At 39.4% G+C, this 14185-nt stretch overlaps 1 protein-coding gene across 3 annotated transcripts; it reads left to right on the top strand.

The window, feature by feature from the left end:
* Positions 1 to 4394: 4394 nt before the first annotated feature.
* Positions 4395 to 12161, top strand: LOC121406368 (acetylcholine receptor subunit beta-type unc-29-like). 3 transcript variants are annotated; one of them, XM_041597409.1, is made up of 7 exons: positions 4395 to 4503; positions 5556 to 5647; positions 6199 to 6347; positions 6839 to 6883; positions 7410 to 7519; positions 8587 to 9511; positions 11471 to 12161. In XM_041597409.1, the coding sequence occupies exons 2-7, from the start codon at positions 5560 to 5562 to the stop codon at positions 11603 to 11605; spliced, it is 1452 nt and encodes a 483-aa protein (XP_041453343.1). In that variant the 5' UTR covers positions 4395 to 4503; positions 5556 to 5559; the 3' UTR covers positions 11606 to 12161. The 3 variants fall into 3 exon arrangements, with proteins under 3 accessions (XP_041453343.1, XP_041453345.1, XP_041453344.1); XM_041597411.1 differs by lacking the exon at positions 5556 to 5647; XM_041597410.1 differs by lacking the exon at positions 4395 to 4503 and having other exon boundaries at positions 4998 to 5647.
* The last annotated feature ends 2024 nt before the right edge of the window (positions 12162 to 14185 follow it).

Raw genomic sequence — 14185 nt, forward strand, 5'->3', positions numbered from 1 at the left:
AAATTTCGATAATGTTCATTCTCTTCATTTTCTATTTTCTCACGCCATCATGTCATTTATCTTTCTACAGACATTACAATTATGATAAAAGTGGTGATAATCATTTTCTTTGTAGTTGTTTATATATAACATAATATATATTATATATAACCAAATAATCTGAATTACTTGGAGGTTAAATGAACAATACACAGAGACAACAATATTATTATTATTATAATTATTTCAGCCACAGACCGTCTAAGCCTTTTCGATAAAGTTAAGTACATAGAGATAAACTAATAACTAGGAATATCTCTATGGTATAACTTTATCAAAGGCCTATAAAATTGTGGGGAAATCCCGAGAGCACTTGTAACATTGACGAGTGGATACCATGCGCGACCAAAAAAGAAGAAATGTATCCACACTTTGCTGCACTCGAACAATATAACGTGCCGTATCTTAAAAATAAATCCTTTTTACGTGTAAAAAAAACACTTAAAAAGGATTCATTTTTAAGATACGGCACGTACTATTGTTCGAGTGCAGCAAAGTGTGGATACATTTCAATCTGAAGGAAACACGCGCCCATGGCTAGGATTCGAACCCACGACCCTCTGTTTGAAAGGTGGCAGTCAGAACCACTAGACCATATTGTGGCCAGAAAAACCATAATATGACGGCACATTTTGTTGTCAATTGACATTATGACGACCGAGATCTCTTTTTATGGTCTTCTTCCTCGTTTCCCTTTCTCTTCTTTTCTTTTTTTTCTTCTTGAAAATTTAAAGGGGTCTGTCGCTCCTGCAACATTCGAAAACCAGCAAAGCTTATATCCTTTTTATACATCTTAAAATCATATAGTTTTAAAAATTATTTTCACGTTTTTTTTAATAGGCACATAGAGTTTGGTTTAAGTTTCTTGCTAATATTAGTAATAATTTCTTATTATGATAAGCGTTGGCCTATATACTTTCTTTTCAGGGGGTGTAATTTCTCCTTAATTCACTTCACTTCGGGCGTTTCATCGTCATAATCTGCATGTCGTATTAAGTTGACAAATTGTCAGAGTATCTGATTGACTGTGAAACACAGGAGTCTGACTGTTACCATGGTAATAGTTGGACAATGACAACCATGGACGGTGATCCTGGGGGGCGGGGACGCATGTGCTTCCCCCCCCCCCCCCCCAGCTTTGAAGCACTGAAAAGGTGTACGTCCTTTTTACGCAAGAAAAATGCCCCTCTTGAACGTGTAGGGTGCCCCTTTCATCGGAAGAGGACCCGTTTTAGGTGTTTCCAAGTGCCCATTCTCATATAAGTGCCATTCCCCCCCCCAAAAAAAAAGGCCCCCTCATGAGCATGTTCTGTGCCCTTTTCACATGAGAAGGACTCTTTTATGTGTTGCTTTATCTCGTATCAGTGCCAAATTTTACCAACCCCCCTGACCAACCCCCGCCCCCTCACGATCCTGTTCTGTACCCCTTTGAGAAGGACCCGATTTATGTCTGAGTAAGCTAGTGCCCTTTGCCATCTTACAGGTGCCATTTCTTGTATCAGTGCCCTTTTTTACCCAATAAAAGTGCCCCTCAAGAACATGTCCTATGCCCCTTTCACCTGAGATGGATCGATTTTATGCCGTTAGCCTATGCCATTTTGCCATCCTATAGGTGCCCTTTCTTGTATAAGTGCCCCTTTTTACCCATTTTGTTGGGGGTTGCCCCCCCCCCCCCACCGGAAATTTTGAAAGCTCACATTACTTTTACTACAGAGAATCACAAAATTCACCAAAAATATGCACAAATTCCAATTATTTCACTTAATAAAAATAATGCAAATCCGCCTCAATGACAAGCTTGGTCGCTTCGCTCCCTCGCTTTTGATTTTTTTTGAAAAAAGAGTATGTGTGCTTCCCCTCCCAGGAAAAAATATCTACATACGGCTATGTTTAAGATAGCGCCATTTTTAGCGCTCTCGAAAGAAAAGATGCATTTTTTCCCCTGTCCCCCCCCCCCCTCACTTTCAACTCAGGGGCCGCGGAACCGGGGGGGCTGGGGAGGCTTCAGCCCCCACTTTTTTTACAAAACCGTGTACAAAAACGTAAAAATGACCATATGATTGTGATTTTTAGCATGGTCAGCCCCCACTTTTGGCTCACCCCCCCCCCCACACACACACACACACATTGAAAACCGTTCCGCAGCCCCTGCTTCTCTCCGCCGACCCTGATGACAAATTTTTTTTAGTGCAGACAACTTTCATGAAACGGTCCCTTCAGTTATAAATCATCTGAACGTTTCCATGGCCGTACGGAGCGGGGGGCAGGGGCAGTTTTCCACCCCCTTCCTCCCTAAATTGGAATTTTGACATTTGATATTTAAGTGAAAAATTTCACAAACTTCACAAGTGAGACCTGCCAGTGAAGTATGCACAAAAAATCCCTTGATTTCACTTGAGAAAGTGCAAAAGCGTTTCCTATAACAAATTGTTTATGTGTGTGTGTTCATCCCCCCCCCCTGCACCTTCCTGGTAGCCGGACGATCTGCGTGTGGCTATGTCTTTGACAGTGGCGTAACTACGGGGGGGGGCATGGGGGGCACGTGCCCCCCCCCCCATCGGCTGGCCCCAAAAAAAAAAAACCGGGAAAAGGAGAAAAAGAGGGAAAGAAGAAATTGTTGTTTATTATAGTGTTATATTATATTATGTTATAGAATAAGAAGCATTTTTTCATAACTTTATGAAACATTATTTGCTTAATGTGTCTTCATTGTTCCTGGTGCTCGCATAGACTGTTTAGCGAGATATATAAACCTGCTGTACTAAAGCCTCCCGTTTTCAAATCAATTAACAACAAAATAATATATTTCCTCGCAATTAGGGTTATTATTGTTTTAAGTAGTGATATATTATTCTTTTCCATGACTACTGAATGTTATTGCCCTATTTTAAGGTCTTAATATAAAACATTTCCTGTCCGTGCTAACGTTCGCTTTAGTGGATTGATGAGATTTCTGCTCTTCATGAACTCCTAAAATCAGTCCTTAAAAATGTCAATCTTTCTGATCTGAATTTCAAAAAATTTTAGCTCGCGCTTCGTGCTCGCATAATTTGGTTAGTGAAATACGTGGGGTCTTAGTGAATTCCTACAAACAAGCCTTAGAATCCCCCTCTTCATGTCTGAATTTCCTAGGTTTTCAGCTTGCGCTTCGCGCTCGCAGTATTTCATTAGTGAGATGCGTATGATAATCATGATTACAATGACTTCAAAAGTGTTCCATGTGTTTAGATGTAATTCTAACAAAATCAGCAAGCGCTTGGCACTCGCATTAGAGGTGAGATATGTATACTCTGACTTAATGGATTCCTATATAGTCCTTAAAATATCCATGTTTGGGGTCAATATATACAAAAATTTCTGCTCGCGCTTCGCGCTCGCATCATTTGGTTAGTCAAATACGTAGGGTCTTTATAGAGAATTCCTAAAAACAACCCTTAGAATGCCCCTCTTCAGGTCTATATTTCCTAAATTTTCAGCTCGCGCTTTTACCTTGCAGTATTTGATTAGTAAGATGCGTATGATAATCATGATTACATGACTACAAAAGGTGCTTCATGACTGTGTTTAGATGTAATTCTAACAAAATCAGCATGGGATAGCACTAGCATTAGATGACTATGGTGAGATATTTATATTCTTACTGGATTCTAAAATATGATCCTTAAAATTTCCTTGTTTAGGGTCAGTATATACAAAAATTTTAGCTCGCGCTTCGCGCTCGCATTGTTTTTTTAGCGAGACAGTTAAGTATCATGATTACAAAACAATTTGCTTATAATCTTTAAGCCCTCAATATCAAAAATTTTCAGCTCGCGCTTCGCGCTCGCATTATTTAAACAGTGAGATACATATCCGTTTAATGGCACTGCATGTCCTTAAAATATCTCTATTAGGTCAGTATAGCTAAAAACTTCGCGCGCTTCCTAAGTGACCCGAAATTTTTGCTGGTGCCCCCCCCCCAATGCCGTGACTCACGGTACGCCACGCACTGGTCTTTGACATAATATAAAGACAAATATGTGGATATGAAAATCGTTTACAATAGTACTGAATATGATATTATTCAAAGCAACAGCAAAAGATGGTCGACTCAAGACCTATACTAATATTCTCTGCAGGGGGCGTCATTGATACACTTTCTGTGTCATTACTCTGTATGAATAAACCCAGTCTAATGTTAATAGCGGAGGTATTATGAACCAACCATGCGAGCCTGATTCTGAAAGGATCAAATGGGAACTTGGCATTGTTAATTAAGCTGTTTTATCCTTCAGTAAGTGTATTTTCACGCGCATGAAAACATCATGTAATATTTAAACCGATGCACCGTCGATATAATTACGACTACATTGTAGTCATCGTGACTCTACAAAACAACCAGATTTTGATATTATTTTGGAAGCATTATTTGGTTTGGGAGTTTAGCTAAATATTTTTTTCTTGCAGAGGCTGGAGGAACAGAAGGTGAGTTGCATGTCATGATCAATTTTTTTTTAAGGGAAAGTCTGTGGTATGAAAAATTGATTGGAATAGTCAAAAGTATTTTACGTAGTAGTAGTAGTAGTAGTAGTAGTAGTAGTAGTAGTAGTATAGTAGTAGTAGTAGTAGTAGTAGTAGTAGTAGTGTAGTAGTAGGTAGTAGTAGTAGTAGTAGTAGTAGTAGTAGTAGTAGTAATAGTATAAGTCGTAGTAGTAGTAGGAGGAGGAGTAGTAGTAGGAGTAGTAGTAGTAGTAGTAGTAGTAGTAGCAGTAGTAGTAGGAGTAGCAGTAGTAGTAGTAGTAGTAGTAGTAGTAGTAGTAGTAGTAGTAGTAGTAGTAGTAGTAGTAGTAGTAGTAGTAGTAGTAGTAGTAGTAGTAGTAGTAGTAGTAGTAGTGGTAAAATATTATAGAAGCATTTAACCGCCTTTTCTTCTTTTTCGTCCTCTTTTTTTTCACTTAAAAAATATATTGGTGACGTGGTCGTCCCCCCCCCCTTAGCGCAGCTGCATTTGTTGATACAGAAGTAAAAATTACTTAACTGATTCAGACTAATGATTGAGCACCATATTGACTAACCGGTCACCTGACATATAATGCTGGAAAGCGGCATGGTGCCACCTCGAGGGATAATCCGTGTTATAAACGTTGCCTTGGTGATTTACATTAAAACTTTTAAGTACTCAGTTGGCGTTTTCAACATGTTGCTTGTACAGTACATCCGCACAACCAATTACCCGTTTATGTTGTAATTATGTATGTGGATCTGATTTATTGGCAGAGAAAATGCATCTTAATTGCTTTCCAAGCAGAAACGTGAAAAATTGTCAGTGGAAATGGCGGATGGCAGATTCATGTGACCATATAAAGTTGCGTCAAAAGTTGGAATGCGATGTCGCTTTGAAATATCATACTTCTATTTTTTATTCTTATGATTTGTTAGCATGACTTCTCAATGAATTGACTACATGTAGCTTCTTTGGATCTTGCGTAGATAATAGACACAATTTATTTAAATATCACAACCTCATTTTTCATCAGGAAAATGGCTTACTGTCCGGAGATTTCATTTTATCTTCTGATATACGTCGTGTATATGATCCTAGCTACACCAGCCCCCTCCAAGGCACAAGGTAAATTTTATTATATTTCATCCAACATTAAGCTGATAAGACTGAGAAGAAGAAGAGAAGCTAGAAGAAGAAGAAAAACAAAAGAAGAAGAAGAAAAAGAGGAGGAAGAAGAAGAAAAAGAGGGTGCAGAAGGAGAGATGAAGAAGTGGAGGAGGAAGAAAAGGAGGAGGAAGAAGAGGAGGAGGCGGAGAAGACAAAAAAAGAAGAAGAAACAGAAGAATGGAGAAAAAGGAAGACATTTTAATGAATCACGTATTTATCTATTTTCCTCCTATTTTTCCTTCCCCCTTATCCACTTTTCCTCTTTTTTGCTTTTTCTTCTTTCTCCTTTTCTTCTTCTTTTTATAATTTTCCTTCTTCTTCTTCTTCTTCAAATTCTTTCTTTATTCCTTCCTTTCTTCCGTTCTTTCTTTCTTCCTTTCTTTATTTACTTCTTTCTTTCTTTCCTTCCTTCCTTCCTTCCTTTCCCTCTCTCTTTCTTTCTTTCTTTTTCTTGTTATATAATTATTAATTTCTTTCTCCTTACCCCATCTCTCTCTCCATCTATACAGTTATAAATGGAAGTAGTCTCAGTGCAGAAGGGCGACTGATCAAGGACATGGTTGATTCTGGCTATGACTCAAGAGAGAGACCGTTACGTAACAATCTCGATATCGTCTATGTGGATTTGCTCTTCGTCTTATTCGCAATGTTTGAACTGGTATTTCTTTTATTCATGTATGTTTTATGATAATGATAATAATATAGGTAATCAAAATAGTACCAATATATTGATTGACAATAAAAGCAAAAATGATGATGACGATGATGGTAATGATGATGATGACGATGGTGGTGGTGGTGAAGATGACCACGATAATGAAAATGATAATGATAGTGATGAGGATGATGATGATTATGATGTCGATGATGATGATAATGATGGTGATGACGATGTTGACGATCATTATGATAAATATGATGATAATGATGATAATGTGATGATGGAGATGATGATGATGATGATGATGACAATCATGACGATCATAACGACCGTGACGATCATGGCAGTCGTGTTGACGACGACGATGATGCTGCTGCTGATGATGATGACGTTGATGGCGATGACGATAACAATGAAAATATCATGTTTATAGTGATGATGACCATTTATGCGATTCCAATGTATAATTCAAAACTTATCTTTGACAGGATGTCCGTCGGCAAGTTGTAAGTGGATCAGCATGGATTGAATTGGTAGGTAAAGTACACATCGCTCTTTTATTCTAAATCAGACTTTTACCCCCCCCCCACAAAAAAAAAAGAGAGAGAAATATTAATCTGTCAGTATTCATGGCCCTTGGGAAGCGGGGGTGCTGAAGCACACTAAAATTATCATTTTGGGTGCTGCGAATATTATTTTCCATAGGCAGCAACCCCAGGACGGTGGATAATATGGAGAAATGTAATCAAAATGACCTATATTTTTTTTTGCTTGTCGAATTGACAACAGCATCCCAGTAAAAAAAAATCGTTCCCAGGGCCCTGATTTTAAACATGGATTTCTTTTTTTTTTTTTTAAACGTCAGATTCCCGTTTAGGACCTGGCTAGCACTATAAACCCATTAAATTGGCATAAAAATATATTTTATCACCTTTGCCCAACCCCCTTCCAAAAGGAAAATCAGAATCATGGATCGAAACCCCAGATTATGAGCAACATTTTTAAATCGTAATATCATTTTCATATGTAAACAATTAATTTCACATGTTCTCTCTGGAGATGTGGGAAGATCCAAGACTGTCATGGAATGAGACGGAGTATGACGGGATTCAGTATCTCAATCTTGACCCGGAAACGATCTGGATGCCACGGGTCATCATGCAGAATTCGTAAGTTACGGGAGTTTTATAGTGTTGGGGACATTATGCATTCTTGGGGTACTCCTCATTAGATTTTCGTTTATAAAATATGTTCTTTGATCCCATTGCTAACTTTGCCATATCTTCTTTCCATCCCGAAGAGCAAAGGCATTGTAAAACATTTTTCTTAAAACTGCAATTACCTGCTCCTGCTACCTGCCATCTTTCTTTCTACTTAGTGTACTGCACTCCTCTGTCCCTTCTGTTTTCTCCCCCTCACCTCCCCCTCTCTTATAATATTGTATAACGTAAATATTTCCTCACATGATCCATCAGTTACGTATTTTTCAAGTGCAAAAAATTGTATTTATTTAAAAAAAAAAATATTATTACGACCCAAAATTTATTTCTTGTACCAGTTTTGTAATGTAACTAAGTTAGGGGCTTGCCTCTTGTACAAGCTTTGCTTTTTTCGGCAGGTCCCTCCGTTTTACTTTTAAATACAAATGTCATTTGAGATAAATTTATTTACTAAATTGTGTTCCTTAAATTTATGATTATTTATATGTACATATTATATTTCGTAGTATTTTCGACCTTGTTTTGTTATGTTTATCATATTATTGTTATGTTCATCATATTACTGTGAAACGGAAATAAATCAAATCAAATCAAACAATATGTGTACATATCTCGATCTGTTTCATCGTGCCATGCAGATTATGGCTTCTATCGCCAAGTCCATCGAAAACCAACTTGTTTGTTCTTTCTCAGGGGCCGCGGGGGCGGGGGGGGGGTGGGGGCTTCAGCCCAAACTTTTTTTCCAAAACCGGGTACAAAAACGTAAAAATTACCATAGGATTGTGATGTTTTGCATGGTCAGCCCCCCCCCCCCACTCTGAAAACCGTTCTGCAGCCCCTGTTTCTTCATTGTAAATTTCATTTTCCATTTTTCCGAGATTTATTAAAATACATTGATTGGAAATGGCAGATCGGGGAAACTAATATAATACAGTAACATGACTAATTGACCAGTACATCACACCCTTCAATAAATCCTGTATAACACCTGTTATTAAAAACATTGTGTCATGCAGTGCAATGGAATCGGTGGAGGACCCGTTCGCCATGCATCACAGCTACGCAATCATCTTCTCTGACGGTTACGTCCGGATCACAGTCCCAGCCCGTTTCGTCACATTCTGTCTCACCGACGTCGTCAACTTTCCGTTCGACAACCAGACATGTACGGTAACAGTCAGCAGCCCGAGCATGCCTGGTGCTTCATTCACGCCCCGGTACCTGACGTCGAAGTTGGGGGACGTCGCGAGCAACCAGTGGGAGATCGGCCTTGGTGACGTGTACGAAAGTGTCCACATGGATCCCAGGATCAACATGAACTACTCGAAGGTTCACTTTGAGATCACCCTGAAGCGAAAGCCGTATTATTTCGTCATCAACCTCGTGCTACCCTCGTCCTTGATCAACGCGATGTCTCTGGTCGCGTTTTGGGTTCCTCTGGAATCTGGGGAGAAACTCTCGACGGCCGTTTCGCTCCTGCTGGGCGTGGTCGTCTTCCAAATCGTCGTGACCGATATGCTTCCGGTCAGCGACGGCCAAATGCCGTTGCTCGCTCGGTACATATTCGTCAACTTCCTCGTGTCTTGCGGTTGCGTCCTCAGCTGCGTGATAACTCTCAACGTCTACAAGAGCCCGCGCAAGTTAAAAAGCCGTTTTTGGTGGTCGTTCTGGTTCAACTTCCTTGCAAAGATTGTCTGCATACGAAACAACTTCAGCAAAGACGAAAAGGAACCCGTTTCTGTAGACAATCAAGCAGCACCTGGGGAAATCGGCTCTGGTCAGTTGTTATGGAGATACAGGCACGGGAGGGGCATTCCGAACGGTAACCATAGCAACACATCATTGCCGCTAAGTAGCCCACCATCCAATGATAGGTGTCCATCACAGACCAGCGTTCCCTCGACTTCGGGAAAGGAGCAAGAAAGGGACGATGAAAAAGAGGTTTGTTTTGGCTTGTTTTTGATATAGACACTCCATGAATTGAAATGTTAAATGAGCATTTAAATGAGCAGAAGAGCATCAATATTATATAAAATGTTTACAAAATGTGGAAGTAGTTCAGTGCTTGAACACAACCTTGGAATGTCACCATTTTTGTGTCGAACCCAATTTTCAAGTGAACATTTTTAAAGTTTTTCTTTCCTCGGCTAATTTGGATGCTGGCCAACAGTGTAGTTTTTAAAGTTCACACATTAGCCACGACCGTGTTAACCTCTGATCATAACTTTTGTCAGTCTAATTTGGATAGATTCCTAAACCGTGATTCCTTTAATTTTGATAGAAACCCATCAAATTATTGGTCTGATTTTTATCTCTGAATGTTCTTGTAGCCAGTATCAGTCCATTTTCATGCAATATAGAAATTACAGATTTCTGGACCTGTCCATTAAAAACACAGCATTCGTCGTTATGAAATTATTGAAGATTTTAGACGAAGATATAGAAATTTGGGAAAATTATTACTTGTCATTGTGCTAAAACTTGGGAGTCATGCATAAATACATTTTAAACAAAATGAAAGAAGATAACAGGGGCTGCGGAACCGGGGTGGGTCTGGGGGCCTCACACACTTTTTGTCATGCTTGTTAATAAATTGACCATCAGATTGTGTGTGGGGGGTTGCATGGTCAGCGCCTATGCACTTTCGACTCAGCGCCATCCCACTTTCACCCCCACCTCTCTCTGAGTTACAGGATTTGTATCCTGTCAACCAGCAGATGATCTAATTCTTGGCCCTGCCTTACAAAGAGTTACGATTGATCCGATCAATAGTAACTCTATGGAAATCCATCAGTGTCATAATTTTTTCTACAGGAAATTTGTAAACAAGGAGAACACACCAAATTGCCAAGAAATCAATGAATGTATGGATAAAAATTCATATCTATAGAAAATCTTTGGAGCAAGCATGCATTTTAGATGTTGAATTTGCTGGCTTTCCATAGTTGCGATTGATCGGATCAATCACAATTCTTTGTAAGGCAGGGCCAAGAATTAGATCATCTGCTGGTTGACAGGATACAAATCCTGTAACTCAGGGAGAGGTGGGGGCGAAAGTGGGATGGCGCTGAGTCGAAAGTGTATGGGCGCTGATGACCATGCAATTTCGACATCACGATCACGTTAGAATACTAAACCCACTCGGTCTAATATGTGTTAATATAAGTATCAATTTGGTGTCACTATCACATAAATAGATGGAAAAACATTTGGTTGTGGGTTGTCTCAATGTTTCACGATGAACCTCACTATGGAAATTTTGCAAAGCGACATACGGAGGATCCAAGAACAGAGAAAATGCAGGCCTATTATCAAATACCGGTCATGACAAAGAACAACCGATAGGTCTTTGTCGAAAATAGATTAATCACAACCGCAGTTTAGTCCTTGACTCGACAAACGACATAGGTCCATATTCTGAAGTTGGGTTTAACTTAAACTCAAGTTTAAAGTTGTGGTTTAAGTATATAAAGCCAATTGCTACATAAATCACTAATAGTAAAGATATCATAATCAGCTCATTCGGCTCTCAAATCATTTATAATTGTCTAGGAAGTATAAATAGATGATTGTCTTCACCATCGATGAATCAGGAAAGAGCACAGTGAAAAATTAGAATAATACAACCTTAATAAAAATGTTGACACTTTTGGCTTCCCATAATTTTAGCACAGAGTTAGACCATGGTCTAAGTCAAACCTGACTTCAGAATACGGGCCATAATGTGTAGTATTTCGTCTGCTCCGAAACTAAGGGCAAAACTGCTGCTCAGGTTCACGAAGTTTCGACAATGACCTCCCAGCTGTTCTTTGACGTTTGACGGGCATTTTCAATATTTTTACTGAGCGAAAAATCCCTAATCTAACAACCAAATCACATGGTTCTGTATTCATTCTACAGGAGAGAACGGAAATGGAGGTCGTCGCCGAGATCATCAACCGGTTCATCTTTCTCTTGTTCTTCATCTTGTACTTATGTTTCTTGATCTACTGGTTTGTTCTGCAGAACATCCTATCCTCGCCTATTTCTACCTGAATACATTGGCGGCGGAAGCAAAAAAAATTAGGGGGGTCCACCTGAATTTTTTTCACCTTGTCTCGCAATGTAATGTCCTAATGGGGATAGATGTTTCTTACACCAAAGTTTGATTGATGAACAATTCATTGTCCCATCGAAGAGGACGATGTCTTAAACTTCCTTGATGCTTTCCTCTATCTGTTGCCTCTAAAAATATTTTTGTCTATTAAAATGCATACTTACAGTGGTTTTGCTTTCTCCTACTTCATTAAGCCAAACAGTCTAACCTTCAATTTTCGACCGTGACTAAAATTATATATGTCAATATTTTTCTTTTCATCATCTAGGAAGTATTGCAAAATACTTGTTAATTATGTAAATGACTCAAGCATGACCCAGCACTCAAGCATGACATAAAGTGGCAATTGCTTCTAAAACTTAAATAAATTTGGGATTAGAATCGTGTTTTTGGAAAAGATGCTTAAATATAACGGGCAAGAATTGTGAAATAGTCATCTCAATTAGGTTGGAAGCTACATGTCTGTTTTCTATTTTAACCGTACTTTTTGATGACCTGGTACAACATACAATATCTTACAGACTACCGCTTCATCTTCATGATTTGTAGGATGCGGCCTTAGTAATAAGTGTCAAAGAAATAACCGTTTCTCTCAAAAGATTTTGTTGTATAATCACTAAATGTACTACTTTGTTACATATTCACAAGTAATGCATGTACATTAAATGCTTGAGGCTGTTTCAGGTCTACTGACCATATGCTATACACTAAACATGCAGTCAATGATACGTGAGGCTGTTTCAGGTCTACTGAACGTGCTATACAGTGCACATACAGTCAATGATGCTTGAGGCTGTTTCAGGTCTACTGTAGGCCTACATGCTATAATTCCTCCAGGGAGAACCTTTACGAGGTTTTGGAGCTTGCGTTTCTCAGTGGCCCCAAGAGCTATGCTTGCTGGAGCTCCGGTCCCTGTTAGGGCCACCTAAGCCAGACAGGTCACTAAGAGTTATCCCTGGCCCTTCACGTTGGGGGTTGGGCCCCGGGTCGGGCTAAGTCGGCTATACAACCCTGTCCCGTAAAAATAGTATGTTACGGAAACCGTCAACGAATATTTTCAGCAATTAATGGCGTGATAGGCTTTGGAAGTCATCAACAGATGCATCTATGATTGAAAAAAAACTTAGGTACGCATGGGGAACTATACAAATTTTGGCCCAGGACCGATGTAAGTGGAAGACATTCGTTGCTGCCCTACATGCCAGTGGAGCCATAATGGTGTGAAGTCAGTCAATAATAATACTGTTTCATAGATGCAGGCTGTGTTTAAAGTGAAAAACACTCCGTCCGTCGGATAGGACGTTAAATGGAGGCCCCGTGTAGAGGAGAGTCACCACCTTTGCACGTTAAGATCCCACTGCACTATTCGAAAAAGAGTAGGGGGAACCACGACCCGATGCAGTGGTCCACCTGCATTCCCCCAACCAGTTGTCGGGAGGAGAGACCTGCGGGTCACAGGTCTGTGCGCGCCTTGAACTAGGCGACCCAGATTGGCTGGCTCCAATGCGCCTTTGAATGTCTTTGACAGATATAATTATATGGCGCTGTGCAAATGCTGTGCATCATCATCATCATTGGTAATAACGTAATAGATTTGATCGGTCTTGAGTCGGTTCCGTTGGTGTGTCTGTAAGGAAGCGGTGTTGTATAGTCAAGGCATATCATTTTTTTTTCTAACCGCTTTATCCTCCCGGTTTATTCTGTGCTGTGCAAACTATACACTATTAATTGTTCTATATAATAGTATGAATAAATTGAATAAAATAAAACCCTGTGCGAGAGAGTGTGTTTTTCTTTTACATCTGATAAATTATGATAAAAATTTTAACTTTCTGACTCTATGTGGAGGGGGGGGGGGTATCAGCCTAATAATTGGATTATTATAATCATTCACTTCAGTATAGCTCTTCTGTGAAATACTACATCTGCAACTTTTCTGATCTGGTGGGTGTTCCATAAAGCTGTTCGTAAGTTAAGAACGACTTAATGCCCCCGTCACACTTATTCGGAATCAGCAAGAATCAAGCAGAACCAGCCGGAATGATTTTTTTTCAAAATTCGAGCCACATTCGTACGTCGCATTTATAGACCAGTTCGTACTCATTGGCAAATTATTTTGGTCAAATGACCTTTCATTTCTTTCATCATGAGGCAGATTTCAAGGATTACATAAGCTTGCCTTACATAGCAGGATGAAAAAATTGAATAGACCAGGTGACTAGAATAGCACACCAATGAACACTTAATGAAGGTATTTGTTGCATTCCTACTTTGAATGCATATCTTAGCATGTTGCACAATGTACTTGACAAACTGTGAAATACCAGTCGTTCCGAAGCATCGTTCTTTTTTTTGTGGATGTAAATGAAAACGACAATTCAAAAGAATATATGAATAATCAAGACATCAAAGTTTCAAAGTAGGAATGCAACAAATACCTTCATTAAGTGTTCATTGGTGTGCTATTCTAGTCACCTGGTCTATTCAATTTGTTCATCCTGCTATGTAAGGCAAGCTTA

This window comes from Lytechinus variegatus, chromosome 19 (assembly GCF_018143015.1).
Source record: "Lytechinus variegatus isolate NC3 chromosome 19, Lvar_3.0, whole genome shotgun sequence".
Taxonomy (NCBI): Eukaryota; Metazoa; Echinodermata; class Echinoidea; order Temnopleuroida; family Toxopneustidae; genus Lytechinus; species Lytechinus variegatus.

Excerpts from the sequence above, each read along its gene's own strand:
- LOC121406368 (XM_041597409.1), top strand. The coding sequence starts at position 5,560 with ATGGCTTACTGTCCGGAGATTTCATTTTATCTTCTGATATACGTCGTG. Across the intron at positions 6,348-6,838 it reads TATTCGCAATGTTTGAACTG|GATGTCCGTCGGCAAGTTGT; the intron begins GTATTTCTTTTA and ends TATCTTTGACAG. Across the intron at positions 6,884-7,409 it reads GATCAGCATGGATTGAATTG|ATGTGGGAAGATCCAAGACT; the intron begins GTAGGTAAAGTA and ends TTCTCTCTGGAG.